This window comes from Chondrus crispus, genomic scaffold (assembly GCF_000350225.1).
Source record: "Chondrus crispus Stackhouse genomic scaffold, scaffold_214, whole genome shotgun sequence".
Taxonomy (NCBI): Eukaryota; Rhodophyta; class Florideophyceae; order Gigartinales; family Gigartinaceae; genus Chondrus; species Chondrus crispus.
The window spans coordinates 114,885-134,711 of record NW_005179092.1 but is presented as its reverse complement, the minus strand read 5'-3'; the positions used below and the strand labels follow the sequence as shown (position 1 = coordinate 134,711).

Sequence of the window (19,827 nt, the reverse complement as noted above, 5' to 3'; positions counted from 1 at the left end):
GCTTCTCAAGACTTTGTCACTTTGAAAGTGTTCATGTTTAACACAGAAATTTGGTTCGTGGTATCCATGGACAGTTCGCACTGCTATAAATTAGCAGTTCAGTACAGAATAAAAGAACAGCCAATAGAAAATTGCAGCTGTCCAGAAAATTGGACAAAATTTGAAATTGTGCCAGTGAAATAGATCGACCGAGCTACAGTATACTTGTACACAGACAGTCATTACTGTACCATACATACGCGGACGGGGCGCATTGCTGTCAAGATGTAGTCGCGCTGACGTATGATCTCTATCGGACATGACGTAACCGCTCTCTTCAAAACTCAAACTCAAAAATTTGAAATGTGTCAGTCCGATCATCACGTTTCTGCGATAGTCCACCCTTCTCCTGGTTTCTCAACGGATGTATTTTTCGTAACTCTCTTCCCTCGGTATTGAGCCTATTTTTGGACCTGACAAAATGTCGTAATTTGAGTGACAGGATGGGGGATAGGGGTGGATCAATATTAACACACATGATCCTGTCGAACAACTCTTGATATACGTCCTCCCCCCTCCCACCCCCTTTCCCGGCAACTTTCATCATCAAGCACCACCACTCTCGTCCCTCGAGACAGACATTGCATCACAACGGTAATCCATCCCGCGCAGCATGGGCGGTTCTTCACGCCCCTTTTCCACTGCATCCATCAAACTTGTGGCGGATGAGCTAACTTCCACATCCTCCCCGAGCGTCGAAGCTGTCCTCCAAAAGCTTCTTCACATTGATGGCCAAATTGATGCGGACTTCAAGTCCTTAAAGAAAGATCTCTCCCAGGCTCTTCATGAGATTTCTCACGCTCGTTCAGAGTTGATGCGGGAGTCTAATCGTCGTGCAGAGATTCAGCATCGTGCTGATGCAAAAGACGAGACTATTGCATCTTTGCGCAAGGAGCTGAAGATGGCCAAAGAGGCACATCAAAACTCTATGGCGAAGGAAGCACTCACTGCCAGAAAGAGTGACGCAGCATCTAATAGGTCGCGCCCCGGCAAGAGTTCTTTTGGTCTTTGCAAATGCGCCGGAGGAAAGGAAAATATTGACGGCCTTCCCGGCATTGAACATGAACCCAGTTGCGAGTTGAAAAAAGCCGTACTCGCAGAGATGGATCCCAAAAGCCTGTGCGACATTCTTACGGCGAGAGAAGGGGCTTATCGTGCACAATCTGTGCTTGTGGAGCGACTAAAGAGGGACAACAAGGAGCTTATGGATACATATGAGAAGCTTTTGGCAAGATATCAAGCCAAAGAGCAAGCCCGGTCAGCGAGAGGAACAAAGCAGAGGATGTCCATGGATGAACACATTAAACACATTAGCTTTCGCGTACAGCAAGCTGGAGAGGCCGCATGTGTGGTCGCTAGCCATATCGAGAGGAGGCTTTCTGTCTCTGCGCGTGACGCAAAAAGTGTACAGAGTATCTCTGGACATTCTGGCAAAGGAGTGGACGTCAGGTGTACTGGCGCCGGTAACCACCAGAGCGATAGACGTTTCGCTGACATCTCCGCAACGACTACGTCATCTCAGGACAAACGCAAACAGGCTGAAAGTTTCACTGTCGTTGATGAGTACGAGAACGATTCCCTGTCCACCGAGTTGGACTGTGTGCGAAGAGAGAATGATCGATTCGATGCGGCCGGAAAGGAGCTCCTGCGTACCCTTGCAATTCAACAGCAGGCACACGATTGTCTCCGAGGTACTGTCCTGGAACTCACAAAAGAACTCGAACGAATTGAGCCGCAGAAGATTGAAGAGATGCGGAAGTGTCGCCACGAGGTTGAGGTGGCACAGAAGAGGGTCGCAGTCTTTGGTGGTGAGCTCAAGAAGGCGAAAAAGGAGCTCAAAGACAAATCCAAGGAGATAGCTTCACTGAAGAAGCAATTGAAGAAAGTTCTTGCAGAGTATGAAGCCGTCTCTATTGCTCACTCGTATTCAAATGCCGAGCTCTCTAAGATTCGGGCAAAGACAAGACATGACCGCCAAACGAACGATCGCCCGCCACTTCGAGGACATGCCGTTAACCACGGCGTGGAGAACTTGCTTCACCACAGGCGAAACCACTTTCGGTAAAACTGTAGCAAAACCCCCTGCTGATTTATTCTCTCATCTGAACGGTTAACCTAGCAAGCTTGTGCACAAACATGTAAACGCTCTCTACAACTCTAACTACGTGCACGCTGAGTAAGTAGATCACCCAGGAACGCTTATAACAGTAGTCGCTGGTACCGCTCAACACTTGACGGCGCATTGCCACCAGCCCTTGTCGGACAGATTCTAGGCTTTTCGAAACTACTGAACGATTGATGTAGCTATCTCAATCTGTAGTTTAGAGGGTCTGCTTTGTCACATACAATAGACAATATAAACGTGTGTTTTAATACTTCACACGAACGGCGTGTGCAGCGCGCCAGCGCTGATAAGGAGACAAGTTGGATGGTGAGGTGGTAATAAAGTAAGCGTCTTGAGGTTTTAGGGCTAGGGCTTTTGCTTCGCCCGTTAAATCATCATCGGGAAACAGTACCCGATATCGAGGAGATAGCCACAATCGACATTCTTCCCGGAAAGTTGAATTGTATCCCACAGAGTTTGATCTGATAGTCACATATATCATGCATGGTCCTCGCCCTGCGTTCCCATGGGCCTCTGGGGCCAAAAGAGCAACTGCAATGTAGTCACCCCTCGAAGAATCTGCGACAAGAGCACAAACATGGGAGTATGTTCTCATCCGCCCAACTTGGCGTAAGCATTTGCTTCGTCTCTCTAAAGTATTGACGAATGAATCAACAGATTGGTCTTTTCGAAGTAGCACTTGGAATGACATTGAGTATCTCATCAAGTCCCATCGACGGCGAAATACGTCCATCCCTGCCTTAGGAGCAGGCTTACGAAGGAGTAGGACATCCGAACTGGGAACACGATACGCTATGCAGCTTTGTTCAGAAGTAGTGCCTTCAGAACCTTCTGGCCACGTATGTATCGAAAAGAACACTCTTCCGGCAAAGCCGTGGTTCGTGCTCACCGATAAAGTAATCCTCTGGCTTACGGTAGAGCTCGGGCCCATTGACCCAAGTGGATACCAGTTGGCAGAATCTGGCAATGGCATCAAGGCCCCCGATGAAGAACACGTTAAAGCCGCATTAGAAACCTTAAAAGATGATCTATTTGTGATCTCGACGCGAAGTAAAGCCAAGCTTTTCACTGTGTCCATGTAATGCGTTGCGACGACGCCGAACGGGTCCGATGCGCCATTCAGAATTTGATGATCACCTTCAGATATCAGCCTGATACTCGAATTCAAATTTTGAAGCGTGGCTGGGCAGAATGAATACATTCTCTTCTTGGCCAGAGCTGCCATGTGCAAAACAGATTCTTCTGTTGCAACCGTTGACGCTTCTCGTGTTGGATCCTCTAGCCTTGACGTGGAAAAGACACAGCTCTCAGTTATACTTCTCATCCACGATAAAGGGTCCTTGCTGTCTTGCACCTGCTGAGGCTCCAGTGCGGACGACAGACCTGGGAGGTGCCTGGCAAGAACGGGCTTTGGGTAAAAGTCGTCTCGATACATTTCAACTGCGGCAATCGTATTGCGGATAGTTTCCAGAACAATGAAATCCGAGCTCTCTGCTTCTTCCATGATGCCGATGTACTTTTTCAAAACCTTGAGCGCCTTCTCAGCCATCCCAGGATTCTGAGCAACAAGAGCCAGGAGTGCTGACACGCTTGAATACGCTAAATCAGTAGTCAATGTGGAACCCTCCCCAGCGGCAGTCGCAAGTGCAATACTGCCGAAAAGAGTGGATTCAATCGCCGATGAAATTGTTGTACTCATTGTATTGACAATAGATCTTGTGTGCGCCGTCAGGGCGGTACCAAGACTAACGTACCCACCTTCTACAGCACGTTGTGCTGGTGTGCGGAATCCTTGTCGAGCATCGCTCCAAAGAGCTCCGGTCCTTAGCTCTTTCAGCATAACCTCCTCGTCGCGATAGTGCTCCTGAGCGTGCTTCCAAATGGCTTTGAGTACATGCCCTGCATTGGCCTCGGCTTTGATGCCACTTGTTACCCAGTACTTAGTGATACATATGAGAAGTGACGCTCTTGTAGCTGCATCTTTTTGCTCTAGGGTTTCCTTGGCAAGGGACTCTTGTATGCGATCATACTCCTCCATTCCGGCATTTTGCTCACGTCTTAAAAACGCAGAATATTGCCCCAGTGCATCAAAAAGTTTCAAGTACAGTTCCTTGGCATACTTTGAGGTTGCGGAGTATTCCCAATTCAAGCACGAATGCGTTCGGCTCATGAGCTGGGCAAGCATGACTGCCCATGTATGTGTCAGGTTAGTTCGTAAATCCCGGTCCGGACAGGTAAATATCTTTCTCGACGACTCTAAAATGCTTTGTGAGAAGCAGCAGACCGTTTCTGATGCGACGCTTGAGTCTGTCGTGCCATTGCTCACAGTGGACCTCCACGCGTCGGATGACATAACGGCCTTCATCGACGTTCCGACACCCGTGTCTCGACCACTAAGATCATATTCTATCACAGTCGAAGCAATCACACTCATGGCCTCTAACCGTACCTCCCGTCGCGGACACTTGTTCACAAAAGGAATAAGTCCAGTGGCAGCATTCACCACAAATTTGCTTGTGACGTAGTCATTCTTGCTCAGGGCAGCAAGCCCGTGAGTGGCATCGCGTACAATGCCTGTCATGACCACAAGAGAAATGTTGCCATCAGTTTCGTACAGGAGTCTAGAAAGTCTGTTAACTGCTTTAATACCCCACTGTGCAACTTTCTCCAGCGACGGATTTTGGACAGCATGACTGCATATAAGAAGCATTGCCGCACATGCTGCAGCCTGGATTTCAGCACTACTGACATCGCAAAGGCGCGCAAGCATGTTCCCTACCCATTTTGCAGCCCATTGCACAGCGCCTGCCGCACTTGTCATACCGGGTACTGGAGCTGGTATTGGAACGACTTGCAGCGCATTCTGCTGCTCTTGCCGATTCAGAATCCTGATGTAGTTGTTATTCAGCGCCCGTGCGGCGAGCCGAGCAAGACATTTCATAGCTTCCTTGTGGCGTTTCAGGAGTTGTCTTCCACCCGTCGTTGTCGCGCCGGACGGCTCCGGCTCATGGAGCTTTCCGATGAGAGGGGTGAATCGTTCAGCAATTTTCGTGCAATTGGACACGAGAATTTCCCATACGGCGTGGGCGGTTGCCTCCCTCGTCTTGTTGAGAACTGACTTCTCCAAGACAGAGTCAGAATCGATCGAAAACTGAGTGAGACACGAAAGTGCTGCAACGGCGACCTCGTCCGCACGATCGAAAACGGCGCGCAAAAGCGCGAAGAGCAAGCGTTCGATGGATCGCTTGATAATCCCGACCTGGTCGTCATTTAGCTGTTCCAGGCGAATGGGCTCTGTGAAGGGTGCTGTGAGAGGCTTTGGGCGAAGCACGGCATAAGCAATAGCAAAAGCGGCGGCTTTGCGAATGGCGGGGCTCTTGTCCTCCTCCAGTTCGTTGATGAGCGAGGTTGTGGCGTAGAGCAGGAGGTGCTGAAGCGCGGCATGCGGAAGGCTCTGGATTTTGGAAAGGACCACAAGACATGCAGAAGTTCCTGAGCGCTGGATGTTTTCGATGATGACCGAGAGGGTGTCGACCCAGAAGGCGTGGGAGGGAGAGGCACAAAGGACGTCGAGAGCGAGGGACAGGATTTGGGGTGTGGTGCCGGTAGAGGAGTGGAGGCAGTAACGAACGACGCGCTCAGCGCTGGAGGAAATGTCAATCCCGCGGGCAGAGTGTTGGAGGAGCTCGTGAAGGACGGAGAGTTGAATGTCTTGACGGGCAAGCTTTTTGCTCACGGTGTCGATTAAATCCATGATTTGTGGAGCTTTCAATGAGGGGGAGTTAGTGCAACGCAAATGAGTTGTTGGTGGGAGCGTAGGGCTGAAGTGCAGGGCTATCTGGAAAGGAGGAGGGATGTGAAAGAGAAGGCCATGGTCGGCCTGACCAAGCAACGGTGTTGGGAAGGTGGGCCTGCGGACCGTGAGTGAAGCAACGAGGCACGGCGGTTGAGAGGGCGACAAGGGGAATCTCTGAACAGAAACTAGGAAAAGATCTGCAAGGGTACTCCGGAGAAACTCGGTAGATTCTTTGCTCCGTGAGGAATAAGACCTGTGCAAACTGTACTAATTTGACTGCTGCTGGAATTCCGTCAGTTCGCCCAAAAATGAGGAAGAAAATTTTCGTTTTTAGAAAAGGGGAGACGTTGTCTCTCTGGCTGTCCAGCAGGGACACTGCAGCTATTTGCACTTCCCGGACGTAACCGAGATCTGCTCAACAATCTGCCAAATTCCGAAACAACCTCCCCGACCGCCGACCCGTCCCAGACTCGCAACAACACTCCAAATGGCCTTCGTAAGCTTCCCAGCCTCCAGGTTAGCGCTGCGCCCGAGCGCAAGGTCGAGCGCAAAGTCCCCTCGACGCACCCTTCTCCCCCGCTGCTCCGCCGTCAAGCCTATCGCTGATCGGGTAATCGTGCGTGTCGACAAGGCAGCCAGCCAGACGAAGGGCGGTCTGTTTCTGGGCGGCGACAGCGAGAAGGAGCAGTGTACTGGAACCGTCGTCGCCGTCGGGCCAGGGCGGTATTCGCAGCAAGGGAAGATCGAGGAGATTCACATCGCCCCGGGGGATCAGGTCATGTGGAAGGACGACTACGGCGCGGAGAAGTTAGAGGGAGGACCTGATGAGGAGCTTCTCGTGCTCAAGGCTTTTTCAGTCGTGGCAAAGTGGTAAGGGGGGCCGCCGTTTGCTACATTCTACATTTCGGTGTGTGCATTTACGTGAGGTAATGAGGGGATTGGCTACTTGTAGTTGAATCGAACCTAACGAGAAATGGACAGATAAGCGTGCCCGCTTTACTTGGTGAAGCTGGTCTTGAACAAGTCGTAATGCTCGGGTTCCTTCGCCAGCTTCTTGTTGAAGCCCTGTCATGAACGGAACGCACAATAATCGGTATGCAGTGCACGCCGTTAGTAAACAAAACCATGGTTGCACGCACAGTCTTCGCCATGAGCACCAAAAAAACGCGCAGCTTACCTCGACCTGTTCCTTGTGTGACTTTGTGGCGGCCTTCCTGAGCAATTCAGTCTCTCTTTTCTGCAGTATCTCGTCGTGCTGTTTCTGCGCTTCGGTGCGCTTGTCCTTAACCTCCTGCACGCCGATTACATCTGCTAAGTTGCCGACGGCGGGTTCGACTTCGTCCACGTCGTCATACTGCGCTTCGTCGGCGTCGACGGCGCGCTCGTCCGCTGGTCGCGCCTCGCTTTGTGGGGCGTCAGGCTCGATGTCCGCGCTTGCGAAAATCGTGGCCTTTTCCTCCCCGCGTTCGTAAGGGGGGATCTCAGGGTGGCCCTTGATTCGCAGGCGTTTGCGAATGACGCCTTCGTAGGAAAGCATGGCTGCAAACGTGCGTGCGTGTGTGTCTGAGCGGACAAGTGCGCGCGACGGAATGGCACGGGGTAGTTCTGTGTGTTTCGCTTCTGGCGTGGTGAGCGCTGCTAATGAGGGACACGGCGAGCTGGAAGCAGCAGACAGGGAACTGCCGCGGTAGAAAGGGATAGTAGTGGGCTGTGTGTTTGGTGGCCAAAGATCTTGACGTAATTTACAGAAACATTTCGAACCCCCTATCTACTGTAGATCATTTGCCTCTCTTCGTCTATTGTGCCTAATAAAGATACACGTCACGTCCGTACTTCATACAAGCCTGCTTTTGTGATGCACCGCAATCCCTTGTAATACTTGTACCGTTCTGGCGGCAACATGTCCAAGCTTTCAACGAACACCCCCGACGTCGAGTAACCGGGGATGCGGAAGCTCACCAAAATCTGAGGGTTGGCCGCAACGGCCGCCGACCCATCCTGTAGCGTAATTTGCCCCACGAGCGATGGCGTCTTTCCCCGCGGCACAGCTCCGACGTTCCATGTACATGTTCCAGTTGTCGACTCGAACTGCACGGTGCCGTAGTTGGCGCTCAAAGAGCACCCGGTGACAAATGTACCGAACGGAATGCGCACGCTTACGTGGTCCATCACGGAGTCGGGCTCTGATAGTCCCATCGCTTTGCCGCCCGCCGCGTTCATTACTTGCGAGAGAATCATTGAGCCGGAGGGAACCGACGAAGCACCAGACAAAGAGGGGGCGACGGCGGAGGCGAACCGAGGCACCAGCGAGATGGATACCGAGCCCGAGCACGCGTTATGGTCGAATTTGATCTGAGATTGAACGTCGATTGGTAAGTTGAGGGAGTTTGTTTCGCGGATCTTGTATGTCATCAGTTTGAACGGGCCGTCAGGCGGGACGAAGGCGAGTTGACCAGACTCTTGGTATCTGTTGAGACGGACGCAGCGATGCAAAGCGACGTCATCAAATGGTGCGTTTGCTCGAATGCGCATCGCTAGATCGGGGTTGCCCGAGAGTCTAGAGTTGACTTTGACGACACCGGCGATGAGAAGCTGGGAAAGGTTACGGCGAGTCGCGGAGTAGGTAGCGTGAATGGTTTCGATGACGTCAACGAAGATTTCGTTCTGGGCGTACTTGACGTCTGCGCGGCGCCATGGGGTGCGCGGAGAGGCATAGGACATGGTAGCCGTCTTGGCCGAATCGGCGCCGAGCGATTCAAAGACGCGATTGATCATGGAGGGCGGGGTGATGAGTTCTTTGAGTGTGTTTGGTTCGACAGTGAGCGGAAAGCCGTTGTCGAGCATTTCTTCAAGGAGCTCGTACACAGTGATGAAGTTGTCTTTGATGGCGTGCTCGTTGAGCTCCCCAAAGTAGTCGACGAAGACATCGGCGAGAGACTCGAGGAATTGGGTCACGAAGAGAGGTTGGGTGTCTGTGAGGACGGAGGCTAGGAAGAAGAGGCCGTTGCGGTGCAGATGGATCAGGGCGCCTTTCGGGGTGGGGAGGAAAGGGGGCGCGTCGATGGGAATGCCGCGCGCGGATTTGGCTGTTTGATTCCAAAATGCACCGCTTTCCGTGCGACTGGTGTTGCCCCGATAGTGCTTTTCGATGATGACTTCGCCTGTACTGTTGAGAATAAAGATGCTGTGAATCATTTTGTTGTGCCAAGGCAAAGGACAGGCGTGAGAATGCGTTGAACCTGTGTGCACCGAACAAGACAATTAGAGCAATTGATTGCGATGCGAAAGTTGCGATACTAAATGTGTGAGTAGGTGAAGAATTGCTGCCCCGTCCTCTTGCGAACAAAGTTAGATGATGCTTGTCCCGATTTCTTCACGCATGCTTCTTGCTCTTTCCGCGGAACAGTGAGCAGTCTTTAGCACACGCAGTGGCACGTGTACACGTGGTCATCTTCAAGAACGGGACCAAACGGAGATACTGTACGAAATTACACGTTTCAAAGGGTTTCTTTCTTTTGTTGGCTTGAGCAGATGAGGAGTCTGATCGCAATAGTCGACTGTGAGTTTGCCCATAGTAGGATGTGTCACCTCACTCATCTGTCTGACCATCTTCACTCCAAAAAGTGGGGGGGACCAGCACCTTCCCTCTGACTTCAAAATGAACACGCCTGCGATGCTGCAGCTACCAAGATTCGTGATGTTGGGGATCAGGCGAACACCAACGTCATCATGTCGTGAAACATCGGCCTCATTGTTTTCGAGGAGTGTCTCGAGCAGGATACCAAAGCCACAGTCTCAAAGAGAGGAGGATTCAGCCAATAGTGGATATATGGAGCAATTGAAGAAGCACCTTTTACCGGAAGTATTCCCTGCCGTGGATTCGCCCAAGGGAGAACGCCGTCGAGATGATGATCCCAAGGGAGAACGCCGCCGAGATGATGATTCGGATTTCAAGAAAACCCTCGTCCGTGACGCTACCGTGCTAATTCGTGAGCAACTGATCGCACCCTATCTACCGAAAACGGATGAGGACGCACAAGGAGAACGAGAGGACGCTCCACAACTGGTCGTATTGGATGGTGCGAAAGGGGTCGGGAAGACTTCCCTTGTTGAACAAACAGCCGCTTTTGCGCGACTCAAGGGTTTTATTGTGCTTTACATTCCGTACCCGGAAAGCTGGACCGACGGTCGCGGCTTTTTCTGCGCAAAGGCCGTCGACGAGATGGACCCTGTCATGGATGGTCTCTCCGCCGTCAGATACTACGATCGTCCACATCAAATGCATCAAGTATTTAAAGATTTGCTTCAAACACATAGCGGAGATCTCGCTCAGATTGTGTGTGACACGCAATTTAGCACCTCGCTCACCGAGAGTTGCGTCTCTTTACTCGACCTTGTTGAGTTGGGGGATCGCCTGCTAAGTGATATTGATTCCAACTGGAGGCAAACTCCTACTTCCGCGGGAGAGGTCTTCCATCAGCTCATTCGCCAACTTTGCGCTTGTGAGGACAAACCAGTCGCTATCATCATTGACAATTACGACAAATTTGTCGGAATGACATGTCTCGTCAACGATCGCCTTCAACGCATGCATTCCAATGCGATTCGAGTAGTCGGTGAAGATTTTGGGCGCTATGCTATTGAAAAGACCTCTCAAGAAATGCGAAACGGCTTCGTCATGCTCGCAGTTGACCCGACGCATGCTTTCGAGCCATACAGAAAATCGCGTGTGCGGTCTGGGCTTGATTTCCCGCTTTCCAATGAAACGCTTTCGGACCCAAGTGGCAAAAAATGGAGCGCTAGTTTTAGGAAGCGGGTCCAAGATTCTCAGACGAAGAGAAACCTATACATTGACGTGCCGCGGCTCACCTCATCAGAATTGAAGGCTCTATGTTCAACCTTTGTTCAAGGAGGTCTCCGGAAACTTATTGATGGCGACCAAGAAGAGGAAACTGCGCGATTAGTCGCCTTGGCAGGTGGGCGAGGTGACCTTATGCGAAAAATTGCGGTTTCACGATAGCTTCCGGATGGTTTTCACCTTGTAAAAAGTTATGTACTAGATCAATCACGATGCTAGAAGTCACGATGTATGTCGCTGCTGCTTTTTTCATTCTTCAGGTGGAAGCTGGAGCGAGATAGTAAAGAAAACCGCCTTGCAGAAGCGACTAATCAAAAAATTCAGTCGCACCTATACCCTGCAAAGTGGTTAGCCGTCTCCTCGCGAACTACACGGTCACAGGGCGAAGATCAGGGAGAGTTCGACGTTCGTAGTCCAATCCATCCCCTTCGACGTAAACCCTGGTCGGGAAAAACCACCAGAATGGAACGGAACCAAATACCTTTCTCAAGTTTTTGGCAAAACCCAAATCGTACTCCAGAACTCGCGCCACTCGCATCTGGTCCGTAAGCTCGTACATTTCTATGGTGGTTCTGCCCTTGGCGACTAAATAGAGATGCAGAATGACAAAAATGGCCAAAGCGAATGCAAACGCAATGCTGGTGATGTAGCCCACCATTGCAAGGGTCTTGAGAGTCGATGACATGCCTTGCAAGTTTGCAAACTGGATAAGGTCCATCCTCTGGACAACGCGGATGGGGGTGTGCCCCCAAAGCATGCGTGCTTTCGCGATGAGCCAGCCCCCCGAGCTGTGTGGCTTCATATGGGACGGGCTTGTCGAAAGCACGGCAGCGAATGTCGGAAACGAGACGATAGCAACAAAGAGGCAGCCGAAAAAAGCGTACAGAATGAAGCTGATAAAGAACTTGTGGTTGTAGAAGGAGACACAGTTGTTGACGAATACGCAATGATGATCCATGCGAAGGATGCAGCGGCGACAGACGGAACAATGATGCGAGCGGTCGGGCTTGTAGGCGGCGCAGACACGGCAGTAGCGGAGAGTTCCGTCATAGGAGCGTTCGCGCATGAGATGGGCGTAGCGGAAGGAGGAGGTGAGGGGCTTGGGGGGATGGGCGGAGTGCGATTGGGGCGGCAGTAGCATACCGGCATCTTGATAGCCGTCGTCGCTGTCGGATGTCATTGGTGGCGTCGAGACGCGCAGGGCTTGGGTGGGGTGAGCAGACAATGCGGGAGTGGAGAGGAAGCGGTGGGTTGGAAGGTGGGGGGAGAATGGTGATGGCGGAGGGGCGGCTTTCCAATCGGGCGGGGGCGAGCCGGGGTCGGCGAAGACGAGGAGTAAGTAGTTTGCGAGGACGTTTAGATAAATAAAGTGGAAAAAGATTAGTAGAGGGTAGACAACGGAGGGGTGAAGCGTGCGAAGAGGGGCAAGGGTGGCAAGAACGCAGGTTATGTAGGCAAGGGCGATCAAGCCGAGGACAAGGAGGACTGGAAGAAAGCCGGCTAATCGCACGGCTGTGCATGGGGACAGACGAAAACCTGGGTACCATCGTTCCATGAACGAGGTGCGGGAGGCATGAGGAGGGGGATGCATTGCTGAGTGGAAAGTTTAGACGGTGCCAGGAGCAGGAGAGAGTTGCAGAGCAGGCCGGGTCGGACGGACAGGACGAATAGGCGCGGTGCAGTAGTGAGTGCCGATGAGTCAATAACGGCCGGACACAGCTAATTGCGGGCTACGTGGTGAGAGAGTGCTGACGACAGCATAGGTAAAATTAAATTTATGCTGGTGCCAATTCGATTTTCTACGAAATCAAACTTCAGGCGAGAATTTTGGCGCGACCAGAGTGCACAGCAATGTTACGCTACAACAGTCTCGAGATGGATTTTTTATTACACGTGTACAGATCGCAAAACTAGAGTTCAGACGTTGCAAGCGTTGAATTCCAACTTTAAGTCTACTGTAACTGTCATGCCAATCTACTGTAAGCGGGAGGTTCCAGATCCAATCGCGGGGATAAAGGATCCAATCTTTGCCAGCAGAGTCATCTACATGTAGTAGGATATAGTGATGGTGAGGTTTGCCTTGGTAAAGATCGTGAGTTCAACGCTTGCAAAGTGCACAACAACCTCTGTTCACCTTGCGGCCTTTTCTCTCAGCCAACTCTCTTCTATCCTTCTCCGCGCGGATATGGATCAAGTCTTTGCCCGTTGTGTTGACGTTCTCGCACTGTCCGGACCCCCAGGAGCAACCCTAACCCATGTCACTGCAGCCGCCACCGCTGCTCCACACCCACGTCCAGCACTGCTTCGTTTCCTTTCTGTGCAATTTCACACCCGCCGCGCCCTCTTCTCCAGCCCGGACTGGGCTCAACCACCTCATACTCTGCATCTCATTGCGTGCGAGTCATTGCGTAAACGCGCCCTCGGCTACTCAGCCATAGAGCATCCTGTCCTCCCAGAACAGGCATGGCGCGTCTTGATACAAGTTGGCCGTGCAGGGCCAGATGGTATTCTGCAATCCAAACTCGCACCTCTCGTCTCGCTCTCCGCAGTCATGGTTTCGCACTATCTCGGCACATTGACAGCAAGACGTCTTGTGGCTCGCAAACGCGTCGTCCTCACTACTACAAAACTCACCTCATCGGTCACACACGAAAATGCCCCCGCCGAACACCCCAACTTATCGAACCAACCCCAACTCATTTCTCCTTCTGATCTCAAAAAGCGCGTCACCTCCACCACAGTAATTGTCCTTGCTCGTTTCGCCAGTCATCTGGCATCATCCAATGCTAGCATACCAACCAATACTACTAGAATCGACCCCACACGACCCCCAGTAGACCCCTTGCCTTATCAATCCAATTCGGTCCCTCCCGATCGCGATGCCGACGTCGCTATCCACGAGCTCGACGTCAATCAGGGTGCCGATCGTGTCCTTCGCGCCCTGCAACGACCCCCGTATATTCGCACCCTGAAGGACCTCAAAACTATCGCTTTACCCGATCATGAGCGCCCCAAAGCTTGCACCGTCGAAGACTTCCAGCGCAGGAGACACAGAGCCTTTCGGGCCTTCCGCATTCGACTTGAAAAGGCAAAGCTGGTTACTGTCGTTGACCGTGAATGCATTGACATCAACGGCAACTGCAGAGGTTCTCATGCTTGTCTCATGCTTGCTAACATCCCCCACACCAACCATGGAGCAAACGTGGTCGCCCCTGTTGTTGTTGAGGATGAGGAGGCGGTCGCTGCCGTTGAAGACTTTGACATAGACGAAGACAATGAAGGAACTAAACCACACGTAGCATCTCCAAGGTTGCCAATCAGTATCGCTACACCACCCTGGAAGGGCTCAACTGCTGAATACATCGCGGAAGTTGATCTCGTCCAGCAGGTGTACAATCTTGTCCGGGAGTCCGGGGCGAGTGGACTGTCAGTCCCGCAGATAGCTTCCAAGCTTGATGCTGGGACCAAGCTTCTGAGCGCGCATCAAAAGCGCATTCGAAATATCATCAACGGTATGTCGAGATTTGTGCCAATTATCGAATCCCAAAAATTTGATGGCAGCGCAATGTCCCTAAAACTCGTACTCGCTGAGTTCGCCCCGAAGAAGCCCGAAAAGCAAGAAGGAAGTCACATGCAAGAATGTGAAACGAGCTTGATCGGCTCAGGCAAAGAACGGAAAACTGGTCGCACACAACGCGCGTCGAATTTGCCGCGTAAAAGGAATAAGTTAACATCTCTTGGAGTCCAGCGACGCAACGTCTTGTTGCAGTTGCTAGATGAAAACAAGGCGATTGTGCTCGAAACGTTAGGGCGCCGGATCGCTGAAAGGGAAACGGAGTCGAGCGTCGACCGAGTTGATCAAAAAGTTTTGAGGCGAATTATCAATGATTTAGTTTTGCAAAAGAAGGTCCAAGTGCTCACAACTCTAAAGCCGAGCATCCAGAAACGTGCCCAGACCTTGCGATTGGTGACGCTTCCTGGACTAAAAGCGGACAGCCCAGAAGTGGCGCATGCCGTGTCGGTCGTAGTGTCCCAAAATGTTCACGGAAAGCAAAGCACCCCGCGCAAACCCCGGAAACGGAAGGCAGAAGACGTCATTGTTCTCGAAGCTGATGACATAAGTATCGCCGAGAGTGCAATTGAAGAAAAGACAAAGAAGCGGAGGCGAAGTCAACCACAAGAGAGGCAGTTGAAGGACTCGAAAATGAGCAATCCAGCTTCCATTTGGGATACCATTACAGAAGGAGGGCTGGAAGGCGATATCGAACAGGCTTCTCAGTCAGCTAGTCTTTCTGGAGCTCCACAGAGAGACCCAATCGTGGTGCACAAGGAGCGGCGCAACATGCGAAACACTAGAATCTATCGTCTCACCGCTGTCGATTATGGGTGGATGAAGGGGAAGTTAGCGAGGGCGCAAAAGTTTCATGAACATCTGTACCAAGAAGTTTGCAAGCAGCAAAACCATGTGAGATCAGGAACAAATGCACTACAGCACATTAGTATCGAAAACGCAAGGGCCGCACCGGCGCTGGGAAGATTCACTATTCAGTCCTGCCTTCTGCAAATGAGTGTTGCGGACTATGCAGCTGTTGTTGGAATCCACCAAGATCACGGCGATGCTTTAGAGTCTGTCCAACAGAAGAAAATCTCTGAAGTCGAGGACATTTTGAAGGGAGAGATAGCCAGCAGCCATGCCAGTCGACAACTTACAAGTCTTGTTCAATGTCTCATGAAACTAGAGCTGATGAAATCCGCTCAAGAAGGTAAGTTTGCATTGGCCGGCTCCGGCATAATTCGCGACTTTGGCAAAGGGATGCCTACTGGTGTGTTTCCTCATGGTGTTTTGTTTACATGCAGGACTTCACTTGATTTGTTTTGGAAAGAACTTCAGCAATTTGCGCACTTTGAGCATCGGAAATCTTTCGTACACAGTAGCCTGACAGGAAAGCACGGCGAAGAACGTTGTGAAGCTGGGCAACATGCCCTTCCCGATGTATATATTCGTATGCGTTGGGGGAAAGCATTCGGTTATACCTTTACACAAAATGAGCAACTACAATACGAAGTGGTGCTACAGCGCATGTCTGGGGTGCCCGTAGAGATGAACCACAAAGGAATTGCTGCAAACAGTCACATCAAAACTGACTGTTTGAAGCGTTTTGACGTTGGAGAAATTCTTGATCATGCCCAAAAAGTCGCTCCTGCACTGGGATCAATATTGGCTAGGCTAAAGAACACAGTTGTTGCCGAGAAGCTTCTATTTTATTCTCGCTTTCGGTCAAGAAATGAGATACCTAAAGATGTATTCGAACACTTGAAAATGGGGGATGTGCCTAGTTTGCGCCAGGCCTCCACAACATCCGAAGCTGAAAGCTCTGGTAGCACGCTTCGGCTTTCTCGGGGGGCACCTTCTGTCATTCGTCCCGCAGCTGCTACACGTAGACCGAAAAGGCTGCAGAAGCGCTCGACGAAACCAGCTTTGAAAACGCCACCAAGAAGGCAATTACTGAAGCGGGACCCAGAAACAGAGGTTGTGGTCGATATTCAGAGATTTGTAACCGCCTTGGGCGTAATTGTCAAGAGAAGGGCTAAGACGTATTGCAACGACGTTCTCGAAGTACCGCGATGGTTCGATTCCGAAAACTGCTCGGATTCGAAAACAGTATCTCTTAACAAACGACGGTCGGAGAAACACTGCTCTCCAAGAAAGGCATCGTTAGTTGAGACGCAAGAACGAAAAAGCAACAAAAGAGGGAACCAACCTCGGAACCAATCTGGGCATTTGCTTTTGTGTGACTTGGATCACAATGCAGTCTCTCAAAACGAGGAGTATCCTTCAGTATCGATAAGCGATAAGCTGTTATTTCCGAAAGCGATCGCAACCCTCTGCGATTCGCAAATAGTTCAAGGTGTGATTGATTTGGTATCACTGCGGCTTGTACTTCGGCTGAAATCAATGCATGTTGGTGAGAGCGCGGAGCAGCTTGAAAAAGGAGCAAATGACGAGCTACAAACGTCTTCAGAATCCCTTGCAGCTTTATTCCGCACTGCGGTGGTCGAGTGCCATGATGAGCTTTACAGTCGTCACAAAATTGTTTTGGATGAGACTACGACATTCCCGTCTAAGTTGCAGCGGAAAGCTGTTTTTGAGCGCGAGTTCCATCTAACAAGCAATATGCGCATGAGCTACGACAACAGTGTCGGGGATCAACTTACCTACCTTGTGGAAAGATACAGATGCATCTCGAATTTGAAAGCTCGTGACACACTATGGCGTCAGTTTGTTTTCCTTGGCGATACCGTCGATGATGTCATGAGCTCGAGTGATGATGATTCTACGTATGTGAGAGTTGAAGTAATGGAACAGGTTTTGCTCAGTATTTTAAATAGCGGGAGGCAGACACAAAAATCGAGTCATGTCATGAGTCTCCTGAATCGCTTTCGGCAAGAAGACATTTGCAATGCCCGGGACAGACTCTTGCTCCGTGGGGCCATCCATGTCACATCAACAGACACCATGGAAAGATTTTTTATGACTCGAAAGGGGGAGCCAGGAGGAAGGGAGAGTGCAATTAGACATGTTTTACAGCAGAAGTCAAACATGGCGGATTTATGGGCAAGTGACTTGGAAAAAAATTGGGCAAAAGCAAAGGACAAAGGGATGGGTAGCATTGGAAAGACTAAATTAGGGAAGGACGCCGCCGGGAAGAGATGCTTGGAGTCAAGAAAAGCGGCGATGACTATAACGGAAATGGTTTTTTATTCCGAGAACAAAAGACGAAGACTTCGACTGAAGCCGTATGTTGGGTTTAGAGAAGAAAATGGTAAGGCAATAGGCAATGTGCCGGAAAAGGTAGGGCCAGGCTCCGACAGGGTGCAGAAAACGGTTGAGGGAATTGATAAGGGCGGACCAGTAGAGAAGGATAATGGAGCAAGCCAATTGAAGGACAAAGAAAAAAAAAGGAGGCAAAAGAAATGTGAGAAGCAGTTTGCTGGGAGCTCCAGTGACGGGGAGGCAAAAGAAGAAGATACGGGGAAGAACTGTGGGCCGAAGACACTGATTGATGTAAGTTTCAGGTACGAAGAAGAGGTAAGGGCGGGAGCGCACGGAAGCGGCCCCCTGGGAAGTTGTAAAATGGAAGTGGTTGCCAAGGTGGAAGATGGAGAATTGGAGAAACAGGTGGAAGATGTGATTATGGAGGGCAAACATCTAGGGGTGACGATTCGAGAGCTGGTTGAAAGCAGAGTGGGTCAGGGGTGCAGGTGGAAACTGGCAAGAGCCGTGCAAGGACTTCTGCGCAAAGGTATGGTGCACAGGTTGTCAATCGAGACGGATGGGCACCCGACGCTACACGGGGTAGAGTGGGAGTGCTCTGATGGGGTGTTGTATATTCATGCCAATTACTGCTCGGCATTGATGGTACATAGGTACAAGATGGATTCAAAGAAGCAAGGACGGACAGAAGCGCGACTAGCGTGTATCTGGAGGACTTGCGATGGAAACGGATGCGAGACACTTGCGAGCAATGTGCGGCAAAGCGTGATGAACCAGGTGATGCGAAACCCAGGGATGGAAGTGATATCGCTTGTGAAAGTGACGCAGGCACGATTTCCGTCAGTGACAGCGAGGGCTGTATTCGATGTGCTGTTTATACTGGAGCAACGGGGTGCGCTAACGGTGAGACGAGCGGTGAAGAGGAAGAGGAGTGGGGGGTTGGGCGGACCTTTTGGAGTGAGCAGAGTGGGGGGGGTTGGACCGGAAGTGGAGGAGGGGGCAGAGATTTGTAAGCGGTTTGTGGATGGAAGGGGGTTTGTGAATGCGGGGCAAGGGCTCGGCAAATGGTTTTTGCGCGTCGTTCCCGAGAGATCGCTGACAGAGGTGTCGGCCGAGGAGTTGTGCGAGGTTGGGCTGTGCGAGTGGTAGTGTGCGAGTGGTACATAGTGTGCGAGTGGTACATAGTGTGCGAGTGGTCGTGTGTGTTGACGAAGGGCCTTATCCTGTTTTGTAATGTATGGTGTTGTAAAGTACGAGTGCGAGTGTGCGAGTGGTAGTGTGTTGACGAGGAGCCTTGGCCTGTTTTGTAATGTACGGGGTAAAGTACGTTAACCATTTTCGGACAGCGTAATGCATTGTTACCATACACCTAATTACAGTAGGGTGACGCATGAGGCCCTTTGTTATGTAGCAATGGGAGGTTAGCAATGGGAGGTTAGCAATGGGATGTTATGTTAGCAATGGGATGTTAGCAATGGGATGTTAGCAATGGGATGTTAGCAATGGGATTGTATTGTACGTATCGAGATGCAGCCGCAGCTGCATCACCTACAATGTATGGTTGGCTTCTCGAAAGGATAGGGCGATGCCGAACGCGGGCATCTCCTCTGGGAGTGATACCCACGTGCTAGCTGCACTCTGAGTGAAATAACTTGAAAAGTGACCTCATATGAGGTTACACGTCGTCTAGATACTGCAGCAATATACAGCCTCTGCGAAGTTGGTCGCGACTATCAGCGTGTGTACGTACAGAGGAGATACCGCCTCTGCACAGCAGGACCGGGAAGAGTCGTCGAAATGCGGTTTCCGGCCCCAAACCCCAGTGGCTGCATTTCCAAAAAGCCATAACATTTCCAATAAAATGTCCAGATATTTCTCAGATTCTCCCCCCTTCTGGTACCGCTTCCGCTCGTGGCCCCACCCCATTGGCACCCCCGAAACGCAACCCGCCTACACTCTCTCCTCTCCCCACTGTACACAACATATGATCCCTCCCGCATCCATAAAGAATGCCATACCCTGTCGCCCGACCGCCCTTCATACCCCCGCTCCCACCCTCCCCGCCCCTCCAGCACCCTTAGCTTCCTCTCCCTACAAATCTCACGTTGCATCCCACCTTGTCTCACCTTGGCCCCCATCTTGCCCCACCTTACCCACCCATCCGCTTCCCCATTCAAGGGCCATGAAGCGCGCCTCCCCACCCGCTATCACCCCACCCGTCACCGCCGCGCCCT

At 51.3% G+C, this 19,827-nt stretch overlaps 7 protein-coding genes; 4 read left to right on the top strand and 3 right to left on the bottom strand.

The window, feature by feature from the left end:
* Positions 1-482: 482 nt before the first annotated feature.
* CHC_T00004140001 (hypothetical protein) lies at positions 483-2,390 on the top strand. The gene is made up of 3 exons (XM_005715460.1): positions 483-523; positions 652-2,100; positions 2,360-2,390. The coding sequence occupies exons 1-3, from the start codon at positions 483-485 to the stop codon at positions 2,388-2,390; spliced, it is 1,521 nt and encodes a 506-aa protein (XP_005715517.1).
* Positions 2,391-6,956: 4,566 nt separating this feature from the next.
* Positions 6,957-7,497, bottom strand: CHC_T00010091001 (FAM32A-like). Its single transcript, XM_005715459.1, has 2 exons — positions 7,138-7,497; positions 6,957-7,025 (listed from the first exon to the last, which is right to left on the bottom strand). The coding sequence occupies exons 1-2, from the start codon at positions 7,495-7,497 to the stop codon at positions 6,957-6,959; spliced, it is 429 nt and encodes a 142-aa protein (XP_005715516.1).
* Positions 7,498-7,675: 178 nt separating this feature from the next.
* On the bottom strand, positions 7,676-9,155 carry CHC_T00009476001 (AP-3 complex subunit mu). XM_005715458.1 is given in 2 exon segments: positions 7,676-7,781; positions 7,782-9,155. The coding sequence occupies 1 exon segment, from the start codon at positions 9,153-9,155 to the stop codon at positions 7,782-7,784; it is 1,374 nt and encodes a 457-aa protein (XP_005715515.1). The 3' UTR covers positions 7,676-7,781.
* Positions 9,156-9,618: 463 nt separating this feature from the next.
* On the top strand, positions 9,619-10,980 carry CHC_T00004138001 (hypothetical protein). Its single transcript, XM_005715457.1, has one exon. The coding sequence runs from the start codon at positions 9,619-9,621 to the stop codon at positions 10,978-10,980; it is 1,362 nt and encodes a 453-aa protein (XP_005715514.1).
* A 205-nt stretch (positions 10,981-11,185) lies between these two features.
* On the bottom strand, positions 11,186-12,373 carry CHC_T00004137001 (hypothetical protein). Its single transcript, XM_005715456.1, has one exon. It carries the CDS (start codon positions 12,371-12,373, stop codon positions 11,186-11,188), a length of 1,188 nt encoding a protein of 395 aa, XP_005715513.1.
* A 222-nt stretch (positions 12,374-12,595) lies between these two features.
* CHC_T00004136001 (hypothetical protein) lies at positions 12,596-12,871 on the top strand. Its single transcript, XM_005715455.1, has one exon. It carries the CDS (start codon positions 12,596-12,598, stop codon positions 12,869-12,871), a length of 276 nt encoding a protein of 91 aa, XP_005715512.1.
* A 12-nt stretch (positions 12,872-12,883) lies between these two features.
* Positions 12,884-18,742, top strand: CHC_T00004135001 (hypothetical protein). The gene has a single exon (XM_005715454.1). The coding sequence runs from the start codon at positions 12,884-12,886 to the stop codon at positions 18,740-18,742; it is 5,859 nt and encodes a 1,952-aa protein (XP_005715511.1).
* The last annotated feature ends 1,085 nt before the right edge of the window (positions 18,743-19,827 follow it).